The sequence below is a fragment of the Lacerta agilis genome, chromosome 12, assembly GCF_009819535.1.
Source record: "Lacerta agilis isolate rLacAgi1 chromosome 12, rLacAgi1.pri, whole genome shotgun sequence".
Taxonomy (NCBI): domain Eukaryota; kingdom Metazoa; phylum Chordata; class Lepidosauria; order Squamata; family Lacertidae; genus Lacerta; species Lacerta agilis.
In genome coordinates, this window is record NC_046323.1 from 33,618,720 (window position 1) to 33,638,055 (window position 19,336).

Here is a 19,336-nt window from a genome sequence, read left to right on the forward strand (position 1 = left end):
TAGGCCCAGCAATGTTTTCTGTTCGTGTGACCTCTGATCCCCTCTGAATGAGAGAACAAAATGGACTACTGTATGGGGCTTGTGCTACCAATACTCCTTCAATTCAGGCTTGTCAGCTTTGTTTTCTTGACTGCATGACACAAATAAAACAAAATAAAGTTAGTCCAGAGGGCTAAAACAAATCTCTTTATTTAGTTGCAAAACAACCTTATTATACTCCTGTGTGTCCTATCTAGAATCAAAAGTTAGTCCTTCACATTGACAAAGCAGTTCTGGGGTGGGGGTGGGGGTGGGGGTGGGGGAACTCCAGACGAAACCGGAGCAATTCTCAGTAACGGAAGTCAAAAGTTTAAACTGGGCATCTGCTAATAAGTGGTGCCCTGCTGTCGGCACATCTAAAACCAGCACCATTTTTCTTCTGCCAAGGCCACAGTTTTTAGAACAATTGCCTTGGAGTGAGAACCAGCATGGTGTAGAGGTAGTTTAGTGTGTTGGACTAAGACCTGGAAGACCAGGGTTCAAATCCTATGAAGCTCACAGAGTGACCTTGGGCCAGTCACTTACTCTCAGCCTAACCTACCTCAAAGGGTGGTTGTGAGGATAACATGGGAAAGGGGAAAGGAACCATGTATGCCACTGTCAGCAACTTGGAGGAAAGGTGGGATATAAATGTATATAAATGCAACAAATAAATAAATTCAGCACCAGCGTATCCTTCAAGATGTGCCTGCACTACCATTTCCATCATCCCAAACCACCAATTAAAACAAAAATCCTGCTAGGACATTTGCAAAGCTAAGCAGGGTCTGGTATGCTTTCAAATTGGATGAGGGGCTGCGTGTTCACATCCCTGCATTCCAGGGGGTTGGACTAGATGGCTCTCAGGGTCCCTTCCAAGTCTACAGTTCTATGATTCTGTGAATGAGGCTGATGGGAGTTGAATAACACCCAAAGGGCTAGAGGTTCCTCACTCCTGATCTATCGAATTACCAGTGGGATGTGAAATTGTAAGGCTTAAGCCAGCCTTTGCCAACCCAGCACCCTTTAGATTAGGTGTAGGGGATGTTTGGTCCTCTCAATGTTGCTGAATGACAACTCCAAACAAGCATGGTCAAAGGCTAGGGGTGATGGGAGTTTTAGTTCAGCAGCATCAGGTGGCCCAAAGGTTCCCTGTACCAGCTGTTTTGGACCATGGCTCCCAAAAGCCCTAGCTGCCCCTATAGGAACACCATGAATGCATATAGCAACACTGCTCAAGTTTGACTGAGAAATTGTTCGGGAACAAGTTGGCTATGTTTGGGGAACAGAGTGAGCAAAGGCTGTGTACTGTGAAACAGTCAACCTTTGCATCAGCATTGCTTATGGATCAACATTCAGTATCAGCAGAAGCAACTAGGTAATGAATTGGGTAGTACATGGACTCTGGGGTTTGCTAAATGTGTCACAAGCCCAAAAAGTTATTAAGCCATAATGAAAATGGATATTTGGCCTTATAAGGTTATGAGCTGCCTCCGCTATCTCTTAAGTTGTTGTTGTTGTTGTTCAGTCGTTCAGTCGTGTCCGACTCTTCGTGACCCCATGGACCAGAGCACGCCAGGCACCCCATCCTCCACTGCCTCCCTCATGCCAGTCACTTCGAGAACACTGTCCAACCATCTCATCCTCTACTCTTAAGTAACTTTTGTCAAAGCCAAGGCATAGGTAGCTTCCAAGTGGGAGCCAGGTCAGTATTAAAGACAAGCAGAGAATTAGAGCAAACTGTTAGCTAGAAATTAATTACTGCATGTAATAATACAAATGGCCTCCTCACCCCATGATAAAAATCTTCCATGGTGCCTATTAAAACTTGCCTCCTAAAGAGCTTGTTTGCAGCCCTTTTCTTTTGAAGAGGGTACATGTCCTGAGTGCTTCGGGCTATTTTCCCTTCACACTTATTTTGCTGAGGTGTACACCAAAGGAACACTAAGAATCATAGAGTTGGAAGGGACCACAACCCCCTGCAATGCAGGAATCTTTTGCCCAACATGGGGCTCTACTGGCTTGGTGAACTTCTGTACAGGGTGTGAGATAGTGTCCAACCAGGGGTGGGGATCATTCGACCAACAGCTCTTATAAGGCCCAGCATGGGTAGAAATTTGGACCGCAAGGGAATTTCCCTCAATTCATGCCCACTTGACCTATACCTGGTGTGATATCAAGTGTGGGGCAGGTAAGGACACACTTCCAAAGAAAGAATCGCATTCTTAAAGTTGACTTCCCATTGTACCTTTGCAAGTAAAGCTCACTGATGCTGCCAATCAGCTGATCCATCGCCCAGATCCAGTTCCCCACTCCTGGCTGTGTGCTGTGTAATGTGATTGGGCCATGTGCTCCCTGATTGCCACAGGATTCCCCTGGATTCCTATGGGGCACTGTCATATAGGAAGAGTCGCTTAGAAGAGAAGATGAATTATAGCAGGCAGAGAATGGGTTGAGCACTTCCTTCCTGTCAAAAGCTGCTTTGGTGTTGAACATTTCATAACACCGTTGGGATTTCAACATGTTCATGGTCAGCTTGTATCTTGGTCTTCATAAGAGTTATGGAAAAGTAGGGCAGGAATGTGAAGGTCGTCTCCACTGCTGCAATTGCTGTTGTTTTGTCCACACACAGGAATAAGGTTACTCTGTCTCGTCATTTACCTTTAGCTATTCATATGCTGAAATTTCACAAATGCTATGGATTTGAACTGGAATTAGCGATGCATTATAAGCAAGTTCTACATGTGTAAGCAAATTGTCCTTTCTGTCCAATTCTCCCTGCTCTGACTCAATATACTGTATGTACCATTGCCATTACTGGGATCGACATTTTGCAATAGCTCCCGTGAGCAGCATTTTCAGCATCCATCCTTTTAGAGACAGTCAGAAGCTACATTTGTAGTGGCCTGACCAGAGCTGATTCAGGCTAAATGTGACACATGGCAGCAGCATGCAGATGACCAGCTCATGTGCCAAATGTTTGCAAGCAGCTGGAATTTGATTGAGGTAATCAGAATAGACCAGTAATGGGGATCCTCTGGGCCTATTAAGGCCTGCTCATTTGGGGTTGTATATGACTTCAGGTGTGGGGCAGATGAGTGTGGCTTAGCCAAAATAGCCTGAAGTCTAACAGGCCTGATTAGGCTCTTGGGCCAGAAGGTCCCCACCCCTGTCCTTCCTCACAAGAAAAAAAGAAACCCCTACCAGTGTTTCTCAAACTTGGGTCTCCTGTTGTTGTTGGACTACAACTCCCATCATCCCTAGCTAGCAGCACCAGTTTGTCAGGGATGATAGGAGCTGTAGTCCAACAACAGCTGGAGACTCAAGTTTGAGAAACACTGTACCGTCCTGAGCTCCCTCGAAGGAGCATGGATTATAAGAGCAATAATGACACATATAATAAGTTCAATATTTTTCATCTGTCTTTTAAATTGTAGTTTGCAAAGAAAACCATCTCAAGAGAGCCGTCTCAGGGTGCTTTAAAGATTTAACAAATGTAGAGGAGCACATGGGGGGGGGGGGGAGAACCACTTTTGTCAACTGCATAAATTATCAGTAAAGAATTCTGCATGAGACACTGGGCTTTTGTTTTCCACTGGCTAGCTATGTATGGTTATTATAATCTCAGGGGCCAAGTTTGTGTTGCTGTCCTTCAGCCAAGGATGTGGCATGTCAATACACCTCTTCACTGTTTACTGCGCTGAAACGCCCCTTGGCTGTAGAGATGAAGGCCAAATTGGACAAATTCCTTGGCGACTATGCACAGAAGTGGCACACCTCAGGCCCAGGGACCCAATGTTGCGCACACACCCCCTAGTCCCAGCCTCTCTCTAGACTGTCTCTCCAGACCTCATGCTTCACTAGCACTGCATCACATCCTCGCCAAGTGTTTTTGCCTGGCTAGAAGGTGCCCTTGAACTCTAATAATGCTTGGTTGGATGGAGGATAAGAGAACAGAGTGAGAGTGCATGAAGCTTACAGAACAAAGGCTCCTGCCTCTTCTGCCTCTGGCTCCACTCACCACTGCATCCAGCTCTCCTAAGATTTTCCAGATGGGAATGTGGCCCTCGGGGGGGGTGAAAAGGGTTATACAGAATAGTCAGGTATGCTAACTGATGGGAGGAGAAGCGGGAGAGAGCTATTGCTCTGCTTGCTCTGCTTCAGGCTTCTTAAATGCAACTGGTTTGCTGCTATAGAAAACAGGACACTGCCCTATGTGGACCTTTGGAAAGATCCATCAGAGATTTTCTTATGTTTCACTTTTAAGCCCCCTGGGGTTTACTTCAGAGTAAAACAAGCACAGGGCTGTTATGACTTATGCTGCCTCAGCAAAGGATAACCAGTTGCAGCAGAATCCATGTCAAAAATATGTACGTTTTCAGGGGGGGAAACATCTGTGGCTCCCTAGATGTTGCTCGTGAACAACTCCCATTGGCTAGGCTGGCTGGGGGTGAAGGGAAAGGTCTTTCCTGCAGGGTTCAAAGCTCACCCACTCCCATCATCATCCCATTGGCTGTTGGTGCTGACCTTTAAAGCCCTAAATGGCCTCGGTCCAGTATACCTGAAGGAGCATCTCCACCCCCATCGTTCTGTCTGGACACTGATGTCCAGTGCCAAGGGCCTTCTTGAGGTTCCCTCGCTGCCAGAAGCCAAGTTACAGGGAACCAGGGAGAGGGACTTCTCGGTAGTGGCACCCGCCCTGTGGAATGCCCTCCCACCAGATGTCAAAGAGAAAAACAACTACCAGACTTTTAGAAGGCATCTGAAGGCAGCCCTGTTTAGGGAAGCTTTTAATGTTTAATAGACTATTGTATTTTAATATTCTGTTGGAAGCTGCCCAGAGTGTCTGGGGAAACCCAGCCAGATGGGCAGGGTATAAATAAAAAAATTATTAATTATTATTAATTATTATTATTATTATTAGCTGGGCTAGGTAGGCACCCATCATCATCTGGGGGGGGGCACGTTCCCGCACCAATTTTTGCCACTAGCAGCTGGTTACTCAGCGAGTCCAACCGAGTTCAGCGGAGTTTGCACCAGGGCAAATACGCTGCCGAGTCTGGCGCACAGCTTTAAAGGGAAGTTGCAAATGCCCTTCCCTTTTCGGATGCGTCTCCAATCGTGCAGGAGAAGCATCGACCAGAAAAATGCAGCCCAACTGCAGCGAAATGTTTTTTGTTTGTTTTTTAAAAGGAAAAAAAGAGTGAGAAACCAGCCAGCCAAATAACGGCCCCAGCGCCTCAGATAGGGCCCCGGCTGGTGCCATGTGGAAAGGATTGATAATGACGTGCGCAGCCTCTTGCGTCTCTGCAGCGCCTGTCCCGAGGAAACCTGGCTCGCTTTTGCTCGCGAGGCAAAGAGGCTCCTTCTCCTCGGGCCGGCCTGGAGGCGCCTCGACACGCGGGGACTTCCCACAGCAAAGGGGAACTCCTTCGCCACTCAGCCCAGCACCTCCCTCTCTCGGATTCGTTTTCCTCGCTTCTCAAAAACTCTGCGCGAGGAAAAGGGGACGCGACGGTTCCCCCATTAGCTTGGGCGTCCTTCCCATCCCGCCCCCCTGGTATTCATCCTGCAGCCAGTTCCTTCCACTTTCCACAGGCCCCGATCTCCACGTCTCGCCTTCAACCTCTCCACATCTGTTTCTCGTTGGGATCCCTCCAACTTCTCCACCCCCCTGTTGCGGTGTCGTCGCCCCCCCCCGCGTTCTCCGCCCCCATCCTTTTCTCTCTCCCCTCCTCCCTCCTGCACCCTGCGCAGCCACAAATCAGGCGTTTGCAAGGCCAGGGGTGTGTGCACCGCCTTCCTCCTCCCCACCCCACCGTCGTGGCTTTTCTCCCCTATTAATCATCCCCCTCCCTCCCCTTGAGCAGGAATTGCCTTTGCTTCTGCTTTTCTTTCTTTTGCAATCAGAGATGGGCCGGGATTGTGGGGGACCAGCTTCGCCCCGCCCGTCCCGGGGGACCCCGTCGGGCAGCAGCGGTTGGCCGCTGCGCGGGGCGGGGCTTGGCTTTTGTTGGACGGGGCGGGAGGGCGTGACTGGCGTATAAGAGGCGAGCGGAGCCCGCTCGGCCGCTCTCCCGCGCCTCTTCCTCCTGCTGCGCCCATCGGCTGCCCTCCTCGACGGCGCTGCTCTCTCGCTCTCTCCCCGGGATTGCCCACCTTCCTCTTCTGGGATTACAACCATGAGTACCACCAGCAGCAGCCGGAGTTCCTACCGCCGCATGTTCGGGGGCGGCGGGCGGCCCAGCTCTTCGAGCAGCGGCAGCCGCTACGTGACGTCGTCGAGCCGCTACTCGCTGGGTAGCGCCCGGCCCAGCAGCGTCCGCCTGGTGTCGTCGGCGCCCGGCGGCGGCGGGGTCTACTCCTCCAAGGCCATGCGCCTGCGGAGCAGCCTGCCGCCGATGCGGCTGCTGGGCGATGGCGGCATGGACTTCACTCTGGCCGACGCCATCAACACGGAGTTCAAGGCCAACCGCACCAACGAGAAAGCCGAGCTACAGGAGCTCAACGACCGCTTCGCCAACTACATCGACAAGGTGCGCTTCCTCGAGCAGCAGAACAAGATCCTCCTGGCCGAGCTCGAGCAGCTCAAGGGCAAAGGCACGTCCCGCCTGGGCGACCTCTACGAGGAGGAGATGCGCGAGCTGCGCCGGCAGGTGGACCAGCTCACCAATGACAAGGCCCGCGTGGAGGTGGACCGCGACAACTTGGCCGAAGACATCATGCGCTTGCGTGAAAAGTAAGGCGCGGGTCCCCCTGACGGGGCGGGTGGGGTCCGTGGCGAGGGCTACGCTGGGTGAATCTGGGGCTGGGGTGGTTGAGTAAACTACATTGGCCCCAATGGGACTTGAGGTTTGAGTAGCGGCTTGCCCTGCCAGTCTTCTTGCTCTCCGAGTAGTGGCCGCGTCTGTGATGGCGCGCGCGCATCCTTTGCAAACAAAGGAAATAAGCTTCTCGTTTCAAAATGCCTGCAAATTTGTGTGAATGGAGCCAGGAGATTGATTGATTGGTTAACATTTACTCGTTCAGGTTACAGCCCTCGTTCTGTTTGTCTCCATCCATCCCTCTCCCCTTAGGAATGAAGTTGTCGCACCAGCGCTAAGCAAATATTAAACTCTGAGCGTTCATTCATTCCTTTAATTCAGAAAGCTTGTGAATTCAGTCACGTGGGCTGTTCAGAATGGTCACATTCAATTTGTGACTCTGGGAAGTAATCGCATGAAGGACTCGTCATGTGAAAAAGTTCAGAAAACTTTTCCACAGCTGAGACTGCGCTGGCTGGAGGCACTGAAGAGGCAGCTGGGCAAGCGCCTTTGTCTTAAGAATCTGCAGTGTGGTGGGTCCCGTCATTCACACACTGCAGCACAAAGAACAAGGGATGAAGTTCCATTCTTGTTTTACTCTGATACTCTAACAGGGCAATTCCATTAAAGGGGAATTACTTGCAAATAAACATTCAGATGTGTGGCTTATTCCCATGTAAGTGCGCATAGAATTGGGCTGCTAGCCCCACCCAGTTCAATAGACTTTGGCTTCAATTTGAATTTTTTGCTAGAAGCAAGGCCCATTGCACTGGGTGGGACTTTCTTCTGAGTAAACTTGTAGAGGATTGTGGTGCTAGTTGGCAATTCCTCACACTTACTTCTGTGTAAAGTTGCATAGATTGGATTGCACTATTCTAAAGCTCTAAAGTTGCATGGTTACAAGTGCCTGGTAATTTGCCACGTTGGTATTAGAATTATAAGGTCTAGATCAGGACTAACTTTGAATTTATGGTTTGGGGAGCTGCTGTAAACCTCCAGTTTTAACAAAATGTGAATTTGCAAGGTCAGGCAAACAATCCACAATTGTAGGTCAGCTCTCCCTCCCACTCAGCTAGTTGAATAAGTGGGGTAGCCTTCCCCCCTTCCCCCCTTTTTTGCTGGGATTATGTTTATTGGTGGATTTAATGCTGCTGCAACAGTTCTGCTCCAAGTCTGGTCACACTGTAATGAAAACTGGAGCCACACAAATGGAGGCATGGGGTGCTTTTGTGTGGAAGACCTCCTCCCCTCCCCACACTCTTCCCCTTTTTGCTTCTCTTTCCCTCATGGGTGTGGCTGACCATCAAATCTGAACTTAACTTAGTCAGCTTTTTTCATTTCCTTGAATGGGTCCTTTAATTTTTCCAGACTTCAAGATGAGATGCTTCAGAGGGAAGAAGCTGAGAACAACCTGCAATCTTTCAGACAGGTTTGTAATTTTTTTTTTACTCTGTTAAAAAGTTTTAAAGCATTAGTTAAATTCTAGTGCTTAAACGCTTACAAGTAAGAAGCAGAACGGAAAGCCACCTGGTGGTTGAAAATGGATAATGGGAGTGTTCTGATTCTTCGGTACAAATTCATTTGCCTTAGTAGTTCTTTCACTTCCATTGTGTTTTGACTCTTACAAAACAGTGTTTCTGCATTTTTGAGCAGTATTAAAAGATCATAAGAAGAGACCAGCTCAATCAAACCCAAATGTCAATCTAGACCAGCTTTCTGCTTTTGCACAGTGGCTAATGGGATTCCTCTGGGAAGCTGGCTACCTTTGTTGCTCCCCAGCGACTTACAGTCTGATGCACACTGCCTTTGTTCCTGGAGTTTTCACATAGCCACGATGACTAGTAACTATGAAGATCTATACTGGGGTAGCCAACATGATGATGTTGGCCTAAACCAATTTCCCCCAACCATTGGCCGTGTTGTCTGGGACTGATGGGAGTTGTAGTCTAACAACATCTAGATGGCACCAATATTGGCTAACCTTGATCTAGACACATTGTCATATAACAGCATTGTTGCATTCAGATGCTGAAGATGAAAGGACAGCATATTGCCGAAGGCCAAGTAGTAAGTTTGTGGCCGAGAAACTTTTTAACATAACTTGCTAGTCATGTCAGGCACTATGTTAACACCAGCTGTGTCCAGCTTTTTGAGCTGTGCTTGGATTCAGCAGAGGCACTTACAAGCACATAGCACTCTTGCAGGGGCCAATAATTGTTTGTTTTATCAACGTCTAGCCTGTTACCCAGAGAAGATCTGTGGAATCGGGTTTTTCAGATTGGTAAGGGTGAAAGGGAGCCATCTGTTCGCTTGGCTGAAAGGTATTAATGGTTTCTATGGGATTCACTATGGAATGCCGATGCAGGCATTAACAGCGACTGTGGTGGCAGCAGATTGAAATAATAGGAGCCTTTGTGTTCTGGGGGTGCTTATGGCAGACTGCATTCTTGCTGGATGTGTAATGATGCAAGCATATTTTAGAAACCCATAATTTAAAGCATTGGCCACTTGAGCTGGTCCAGTCTCTAAGTGATTATTGAACAAGATTGTCCACTAATTATATTGCTGACACGAAGACCGACCTAAAATCAACAAGGATGTTAATTTAGGACTGCATAATAAATAGTTCGGACATTCCTTCCGTCCCACTAGACTGGTTCACTGGGCATTTGAAGTAAATAGTGTTTGGAGCCTTTTAAACCTTAGCCATTTTGCTTTGAAAAATAAAGCTTTTCTGCGTACCTATTTTTAATACAATAACTAATTTTCAAACCTCTATTTCAAAGTAGAATGTGAGATGGAAACGGATCCTTTTAAGTAAAGCCATCTCCATAAGACAGTGAGAGTCTGAGTTTGTGCAAAATTCATGAAATAAGTTGCATTTTTTCAGTTAACTTAAAATAAAAATGTTTGCAACTTTGCTGACTACCCCCCCCTTTTTAGCCAGATTCTCAGTTTGTGGAAGAAACATCCTTAGCCCATACTCCTATATGCAACCTTGTATAAGCCCACTGAATCCTGTTGGAATTACTTTAGAGTTGAAGTAGGATTTGAGACTTTCAAGTAATAGAAGAGGAAGGTGAAATTGGGAGATGGCTGGGTACACAAGCATGAATGAGACATGTGGCTTGCAGAGTTGTCTTCTACAGTTACTGGTGTGAGCCCCCAGAGTGACCCTAAACTGAGTCCTGATACTCTCTTTGGATATGTCTAGTACTGCAGAGAGCTTCAGTCTCTGTGTAGCTCAGAGCTCCTTTGTGCTTGGCCTGATAGTTCCATTTGCATGGTTGTCTTCCTCTGAGTGTGGGGAATCCAAGAAGGGTGACTTACGGGATAACATAGCACATTGCTAGGACCACATCTGTCATGTGGGTATTCTCCAAGACTTCCACTCAGGCAGAAAAAGATTACCAAATACTGAGCCACCTTGACTCATTCCCCTTGCTTTGCTGGGACTCTTGATCTGTCCTACATGAGCCACATGACTGGGGGAAGCTATATATAAAGGGAACAGTCCACAATGGTGTGTCCTCTTTCCTCATGTGTTTGCAATGTTGATTGAGGATTATTTAGCCCAGACCCATAATGCAGATGCAACACCTAGAAGCTTATTCTGTTTTTACTTTTATCTCTGCCATACTGTAAACCTAAAGCGCACTGGCGATGTTCTAGCATTCTTGAGCACATGGAAGAATATGATAAGAGATGCTCATGCACAGAAGATGTAATAAAGTGAACCTTTGGGTACAATATCTGATCTGGTAAAACACCATGTAGGAAGCTGCATGCATTTTGCTGGCGAGACGTTACATTTGGTACAATACCACTGTATAGCTTAGGCATTTGCAAGAGAAAAAGCAGGATCTTGGAACAGAACTACTTAGGGTGGTGAAATCATTAAAATTCTTAACATTAGGCTAAGCATTGGCTTTTGGAAGCCCCTAGTCTGATTCCCCACTTCCACCTCCTAGCTATCTCCAGGTATGCTTAGGACATCTTGTGGGAAGGAAGAGAGAAACCAGTGTTGTAGAGAGGTAGAATGAAAGATACTTAGGGGGCATTTGACTTGGGACAGGGTCATAGCTTGTCCTAGACAGAAGGGTCCTGGATAAGCTCTTTGGCAGCAGGCCTAAAACAACTCTGCTGGAGTTCACTGGGCTAGCTTGACTTGATATAAGAGCTTCACATACTCAGGCTGGTCTGCCTGTAAGAATTGCTTCCTCATTTTACTGTGCATGATTGACAGATGGAGGCCATGGAAGAACCAGCACACACATCAAAATAGCCTAACTGCTACAACTCTGTGCAGCAGTGAAGTTGCCAGATACCTTTACAAGTTTAAATTAGTATGGATCCCAAATTTGATTGTGACCTCCCAAATATATGGGTTTAAGGCTGTGATTAACCGTGTGTGTGTGTGTGGTGTCAAGCTTCCCTCCCCATACTGTAATTTAATGGCTCAGAATGAAATCGGAGCTCACAATGAGCATTTTCAGCAAACTGTCTTTGAAGTCTGTAAAGTGAGACTTGAAAGAGGTGAGGATGTCCTGCTGGAAAGAGCTTAAGAAGGATAAGCTTCGTTCCCCTTGGTTGAAACATGGGGAAGGAAAATGTGCAATGGCATGCTAAATCCCTGAAGTTGGAGGGGGGGGGGCAAAGCTTGTATTCCATAAATGTCTTCTAAAATGGGTGAGAAACCAATGGCCTCTCCAGCTGCTGTAGGATTCCTCAGCTCCCATCAGCCCCAGCCAGCAGAGCCAGTGTTCATGCAATGATGGGAGTCGTGGTCTTGCAACCTCTGAAGCGTCCAGGGGCTCCCCACCCCAGTCATTGTCTTCAGGCATAAAACCTCAACTCTCTGTTACTCAGCAACGCTTTGTTCCTAACCAGCATCTCTTGTCTAGTGACCTGCTTCAGCACAATGCATCTCTTTATGTATATATGCAGTTAAGCTCTTAGCCCTCGGCACGTGTTAACTTGAGTAAGTAGAGCATAGTTACATAGAGTGGGACTCTGCTTTTACCTCTCCCTCCCCCAATTGTGTCACCCTCCCCCAACAATGACATGCTCCGCGTGTAGAAAAAACCACAGTGTGCAAGGAGCTCCATGCAGCTGGGATACTTGCATAAAGAGGTGTGCCAGGCATGTGGTGCCCCAACTTGCACCTGCACATGTGCTCTTCTATAGGCAGAGTGAACCATGTGATTGTTGAAGGTGCAACACCAGAGCTAAAACTGGCTCTTCTCTGCAGTCTATGTGATTATGCCCTCTAAGGTTCCTTCATAGCTCTTTGCTTTCTCCATAATTGTGTTCCACGGAGAGCCTGCACCTGTTGCTTATTGGACTCAAAGGAACTCCTTCCCCAATACTTCAAGCCCAGACTGTCATCTCAAGTCAAGCTGCAAGAGTGCCCTCTGGTTACACTGCATGTGGATGTATATATGTATTTAGTGCTAGCCGCAACTGGGCTAATACTTTTGTTGCCTGAGCTTGTGTTGCTTTCCCAGATTCTCAAATAAAAATCTGCAATAGCCAAGTTACTTTAGCATCGGGGTAGCCAATGTGGTACTCCCCAGGTGGTACTGATGGGAGTTGGGAGTACAGCAGCATCTGGAAGGGAGCACATTGACTACTGCTGCTTTAGCACCTGAGACCGAAAATCGCACAAGAACATCTCCCCTTTCTAACAGTAAAATAAATAACAGTTTGCTCGACCACTTATGACACTCCAAAAGCATCTTCTGGCAATGGCAGTCTTTCACTCTTTGCCTAAAGGTGTTGTTTTTCAAAGTTTTGAGGGGAGAGCGGGTCACAAACACTAGCCTGCATTAGTTTTCAATAGACCGAGCATGTTCATTTTTCAGCTATACTTGCAACAGGTGCCTTGAGAGGAGGATATGAATTCTTGCTATGGGCTCACACTTGTCTGGGATAAGCCGTGAGCTTTCAGGCATGAAATCTGATTTCTGAAATGGCATTGCTCAGTTCCTGTGTGAAATAACTGGCAGCTTTGCACAGTTGCAGAGAAAACAAAAGTAGGTTCTGAGATGAGCTCTAATCTCTTTTGCTTACTGCCAAGTACACACAACACAACATTATCTGCCTTTCTGTTGTGGCTGAGCCCTACTGTATTTTGCCGTCCTTCTCCAGCCCAGCTAATCCTTTGCCTGGAGTCTTAAATGACGCCAACTATCTCTTTTGTGTAACAAACCTGCTGTCCTAAATGGAATGTAATAAAAAAGTTCATGGACATTCATCAGTACCTTGTTTCAGGTGCATTAATATTTCAAATAACTTACCTGACATAATATCCTAAAGTTCCTAAAGTACTTGTATGCCTTAGATCCTGTTGCAATGAATTTAGTGTGCAAATAGGTTACTTTAACCACACAAAAACATGCCACACCATTCATTTCATCTCGGACTGCATACAACTTCTATCTAAACTAAACTTTTTTTTTCTGGTGGTCAACTGTGTTTAGTCTAAGTTGGCATCACCTAGATACAGTGAAGCTGGCTTTCCAGAAAAAAATATTGGAAAATTTCTGCTACTCCGTATTGATCTGATTCTGCATGTTTCAAACTGGTATTCATACGCCAAACTAAAAGTATGTCATACTAACTTTAAAGTTTTTTCAGTAGCCAAAAATAGTTGAACTGAAATACTGAATTAGTTAGGGAATTCAATAAAGTGCACTTGGTGTACTTAAAATATTATAATCAAAAAATTTATTGGAAATTACTGATAATGGAATGATTAAGACATGACATGACAATAGTATTTTTTTTTAATTAAGAAAACAATTGAAGGTGCCAATAAGATTTATACTTCCCTCTCCCTTGACTGAAAGCTGTGCAGCCTTTCTGAAGATAGCTCTCTAGAAAAAGTGATTGCAGTTTCAGATTTGACTAGACTTCCTTAATCATTAATTGTTATGAAACAATGACTTTCTCAAAATGGAAAATTGTATGCAAGGGGGGAAAGCTGTGGAGAGCTTTGGTTGGATTCTGTGCTGCAGACAATTTTCCATGGAGAAATGTCAAACCCCCACCTCAATTACTGATTGAAGGAAGGAAGTGAAATCGAGCTGCTTCTTATTTAGACAGTAGTTTGTTCATTGCAGACGTTTTTGCTCCATATTACAACATGCTCCCAGTTAGCTTATGAACGTTTCAGACACATTTCCCCCTGTTGTTCCTCCCTCAGGATGTTGACAATGCCTCCTTGAGCCGTCTGGATCTTGAACGCAAAGTTGAATCTCTGCAAGAAGAGATTATCTTCTTGAAGAAGCTCCATGATGAGGTAATTTTTGAACTCCCACCAGCTTTTCAGTGTGATTCCTTAGGGGGAAAATGAATTGCATTGGTAAAAACGTTCAATATCTGGAATGTCATCTTTTTTTTTCCCTTGAAGGAGATCCGCGAGCTTCAGGCCCAGATCCAGGAACAACATATCCAGATCGATGTGGATGTTGCCAAACCTGATCTCACTGCTGCCCTGCGCGATGTGCGTCAACAGTACGAAAGTGTTGCTGCTAAGAACCTCCAGGAAGCTGAAGAGTGGTACAAATCCAAAGTAAGCGAATGGCCTGACTATCACCGCCCCTATACACTATGTTGTTTCAATTAGAGGATTTCTTTTATTAAAGAAAATAGACTTTAGTTCAGCAGTTGTTCTACATTTTGTCATTTGGATGCAGAGTGCTAATCTTAGTTGTCTGAACATGAGGGCCATGGAACTATTAGGGATCTACAGTGGGCCTTGATACTACAGAAAGCCCTGCCTCAAAATGGCAGAATAGCCTACTGTAGATTTCTTTTAAAATAAAATAAAATAGTGTGTGTGTGTTAGAAGATAATATGTCCCACACTTTCTGTCACAAAAAGGATTCTGAGAGGTGGCTTACTTATTTAATAAAATGAGACCAATAAAAACAATCCATTAAAAATAAATCGTAATTAGTGATGAGAGCATTTCACTCTCGTTTTAAGAGAGGGACACTTACAAGCTGTTCTCAGCTCAGGTTGCATAAGGTGTACGCTGTTCTCTTCCCAACCCCCAGTGCCCAAAAGAGAATACCAGAAACAGTTAAGAAACAACTCATAGTCCCCGAGTAACACAACACAGAACTTCAGAAACCACGCCAGAACTGAATTGGGTGAACACGTGAACTTGGCAAGTTTGCCCAGGGATGCAGTCTTAGCTTCTTATCGTCAGCATTAGAATTCTTCTTTTAATTCTTGTTTATTGCCTACCCTTAACCAGCAGGTCTCGGGGTGGGTTACAACAATTTAAAATTCAGAATTAAAAACAGTTAAGACAGAATGCAGTTGTAGGAATAGGGTGGGCCATGAAAACGCACAGATTATATCTGTGTTAGAATCACTGATTTTATTTATATTTCAGGTTTGTTTGTTTTTTTAAAAAAATGTTGCTTGGGTTTAACCTCTTAGAAATTTTCTGTCAAGTAGCCTAAGCGTTACACAAAATTTTCTTTATATTTTCTATACTTTAAATTTAATACATACTTTCAGTTTTTAAAATAAGGGCGGTCCCTTATCACTTAATAACATGTAAAAGTTGAGAAAATGTAGGTGCAGCTTTGTAAGTTCAATGCTTCTAAGAATTATACCACATTTTTCCGTGTATAAGACACCCCCATGTATAAGACGCCCCCTATTTCTGGGGACTCCAAATTAAGGAAACACCCCTCAGCACTACCCATGTACAAGACAAGCCTCAATTTTAAACCTAATTTTTTGGTTAAAAAAAAACAAACCTAGTCTTATACACAGAAAAATACGGTATTCCCCATAAAACTAGAATCAAAACTTACTTTCTTTGTTGTTCTGTGACAGGATCATTTGTCTCTTTGTACTTTGATGTGTCTTGAAGGGATAGTTGCAGGCCAATAGCATTAAAAGAAAAGTATTGTGTCCTGTTGCTAAGGAGCATCGGGCGAGCTGCAGATGGGTTTGGTTATGTTGTTAAAAGCAGTTGGAATTCTGTAGGGACTTCTCTGCATGGTAAACAAATGTCTCGCAAACACATATATCGGGAGGTCACGTTGCAATTGTGAAACGAGCTCGTTAAAAAAGACAGGGTTATAGCATGCAAGTCTTCATGATGCGGAGCCTAGTCCATCAAAAGTAAGGTGAGAATCAGTTGGGTTCTGCAGATCAATCATGCCCTTTTGTACCAGAGTTTAATTCTCCCAGTCCTTAATTATGTGTCTTAACTAAAAAGTGGACTCTTGGAAAAGTTCATCTAGTTAACCTTGCTGTGGTGTTAGTTTGCAGATCTGTCTGAAGCAGCCTCCCGGAACAATGATGCCCTGCGCCAGGCCAAACAAGAAGCGAATGAGTACCGCAGGCAAATTCAGAGTCTCACCTGTGAAGTGGATGCACTTAAAGGAACTGTAAGTGAAAGATGACGCTTGGAGGGGAAGACGTTGGCAGGTGGTGGTGGTATTTTAAGAAGAGAAGTATGCTTAGGTCTGTATTTCTCAGCCATTCTTTCGGAATAGTGCAACTTAAATATTACATGTTTGTAAAAGAGTCCTTTAAACAACAAAGTTGGCATATGCCCTAACAAAGCTGCCTTACGTGGAAATGAGCCTGTGGTTCATCTGTCTCTGATCTCAAACTGGTGATAAAACTAGGGCCAAGATCTCAGGCCCAATTTTTCAATTGGAGATTCTAGGGATTGAATGTACTGCCTCGTTATGCATGTGATCTGCTGCTGGGCTGTTGTCTTTGCAGAATGTTCTGCACTCGTAAAATGAATCTAATTTTATTCTGCACATTCTTGTAGCAAGTGAAGGAGCCTTCTCTCTTCCATGTTTGCACTTGGGGACATATAAATCTGCCTTAACACTGAGCCAGGCAGTTGTATTTCACTCAGGATTGTCTACTGGAGTGTAAAAAAACTCACTGAAATTAATAGACCTTATTAACTCGGGTCCACTTGCTTGGATACAACCTATTGATTTCACCATTTTACCCATGAACTGAATGCTATTGCTTGAAGCCTCAGTGTATGCTTTTGTGAAATCTCTGCAGAATGAATCCCTGGAACGCCAGATGCGTGAGATGGAGGAGAACTTTAATCTTGAAGCTGCTAACTACCAAGACAACATTGCCCGACTCCAGGAGGAGATCCAGAACATGAAGGAAGAAATGGCTCGCCATCTGCGCGAGTACCAAGAGCTGCTGAATGTAAAGATGGCTCTTGATATTGAGATTGCCACTTACAGGAAACTGCTGGAGGGAGAAGAGAGCAGGTACTAGATTCATCCGGTGGACCCTCAGCAGGCATATCTGAAAACAGTCTCAACCGCCTTATCTAAATACGTCTTCTGTCTTCTGTTTTCAGAATCACAATGCCCATTCCGACTTTTGCTTCCCTGAACCTGAGAGGTAAGCAACTGCCATCTATATCTGGTAGCTGGATGTCCTTGGTGTATTAACCATTTTTTATGTAAATAGTACTAACATTGAGTTTAACTCGGCAATAGAAGGTCTCGGGTTTTGGCATCTGATGTATGTAAAGGGTCTGGGCTTCCTTTGATGCACTCTTGAGTCCTTGTTGCAATGCCCGCTTTGTATCAGATGTGTAATCTGGGGCTAGAATTGCTGAAGTGTCCTTCTCTGGGTGGTGGGTGGTCCTGCCTTTTGCCAGTGGGTGGGTGTGGATGGTCCTGACTTAGGGTTCACTTTGCTGTTTGCTTTTTCAAACATTGTTTTGTTGGTAACCTAAATGGAGAGCTTTCAAAAGGCCTGATATATCATTGGTTTTGCATAGCAATATTACCCAAGCACTGATCTAAGATCAGCATTGCCGTGGTATCTTTCTAACATGAGTGAGAATTCTCTACAGAGTTCTGACTGTGCCATTCTTATCTACAGAAACAAACCTTGAGTCTATCCCAATAGACACCCACTCCAAGAGAACACTTCTTATCAAGACTGTTGAAACTAGAGATGGACAAGTGAGTGCTACTAAAAATTACAGATGTGGGGTTTTATATATACATATTTACATTTATGCTATTAAACGTATCTTCTAGGGGTGTGGAACATACTACTTTAGCATATTGGAATATATTATGGTGGTAACCTTGCCTCTCTTCTGGACTGGCTGTGTGTGTGTACACACAAATACTGTCTAAATGGTCAACCTTTTATGCCCAGGATGCTTAATGAAAGTCGTGTCTGCCTCCTAATTTGTGAAGGATCTAGATCCTGCGTTTGCAGTTGATTCATTGGAATGGTTGGAGGGATAGCTACTGGTGACAGAGCATGAAAACTCGGATGAATAGGACTTAATTCTACAAGGATTCCGGGTTAAGACTAGAATCCCATCCAAAAGTCATTAACAAGACTATCTAGTCCTGATTTCTGAGCCCTTAAGTCAGGCTGCTGTCTCCATTCAAAACCTCCACAATGTGAATAATTTTTCCATTGATTGCTGTGCTTCAAATGCTGTGTGGTGTAGCAATTCCAAGGTCTGCTCTGCATTTGTTGGATACATTGGGCAGGTTTAAGCATGTGGTGACAGAAGGCCAGCTGTCTCTAAATTGCTGAGTTGCCTTGCTTTAAACTCCCCCCCTCCACCACCACCCTTTGCTCCCAAGTAGGTATCTTGAGCAGGTGGTGGGAAGCTGGGAAGGCTTTCTGGTGTCCCTCCATATGCTTTGAGGTAGCAGAGGGGAGGGCGAGGGGAGGTGGGAGCAATGTTGCACCAGCCTGTTGAGTTGCACCTTCGCATTGCTGCCTGTACAATCTGTGGACCATGTGGCAAGCCCAGATAGTGGTGTTTGTGCAAGTTTCCTAGTCCCTAGCTTCAAGTGGAAAATATTTCAAGCAGCAGTTAAGCTTGCCTGTGAAAGGTTTAGGAGCCGAGATCAATTGACAATTAAATACCCTTCTAATGCTTTACGATACTTGTCTTAATAGGTTATCAATGAAACTTCTCACCATGATGAACTGGAGTGAAGAAGAGAGCAGCGCATCTTCCTTGTGCCGAAATGAACCCCTTACCAGCAAAACTAAAAAAAAGAGAAACAGCTTTCCAAGTGCCTTTCTGCAGTTTTTTCCAAGAGCGCAAGGTGGTTATGCTAGAAGATATAGGTCTTAGATCATGCAAAACTGACTCTCTTGATGGATTAGAAGAGCTTTAAAAAAAGGGAGTCTAGTTCAGATAGCACTATCTTGTGCCGCAATACTGTTGTTTTTTTAAGTTTCTGAATTGAATAAAACTGCTTTTTCAGCACAGTATGATGAGCAACCTCTCACTGCTTCAATAAACATTTGGGAAATTGCTTTCTCATGTCCTCTTAATTTGCAGCAAGTTTTTTAGCAACAATCATAGATCTACTTTCATTGTAGCAGAAAGAAATGCTTCCAGGGTGTTTTTTTTAAATGGAAAACGCATGTGCACACACATTTACACCTGCTCTTTGAAACTTGATGTCTGTCAAGATTAGCTCTTATACAATAATTATACACTATTG

General features: G+C 45.0%; 1 protein-coding gene across 1 annotated transcript; it reads left to right on the plus strand.

Moving 5' to 3' along the window:
* Positions 1–6,108: 6,108 nt before the first annotated feature.
* VIM (vimentin) lies at positions 6,109–19,145 on the plus strand. The gene is made up of 9 exons (XM_033165113.1): positions 6,109–6,757; positions 8,190–8,250; positions 14,029–14,124; positions 14,236–14,397; positions 16,115–16,240; positions 16,884–17,104; positions 17,197–17,240; positions 17,730–17,812; positions 18,780–19,145. Exons 1-9 carry the CDS (start codon positions 6,201–6,203, stop codon positions 18,816–18,818), a joined length of 1,389 nt encoding a protein of 462 aa, XP_033021004.1. The 5' UTR covers positions 6,109–6,200; the 3' UTR covers positions 18,819–19,145.
* Positions 19,146–19,336: the final 191 nt, after the last annotated feature.

Bases quoted from the DNA above. Each gene is read 5' to 3' on its own strand.
- VIM (XM_033165113.1), top strand. From the start codon at position 6,201: ATGAGTACCACCAGCAGCAGCCGGAGTTCCTACCGCCGCATGTTCGGG. The intron at 6,758-8,189 runs GTAAGGCGCGGG...TAATTTTTCCAG, and splicing joins ATCATGCGCTTGCGTGAAAA to ACTTCAAGATGAGATGCTTC. The intron at 14,125-14,235 runs GTAATTTTTGAA...TTTCCCTTGAAG, and splicing joins TGAAGAAGCTCCATGATGAG to GAGATCCGCGAGCTTCAGGC.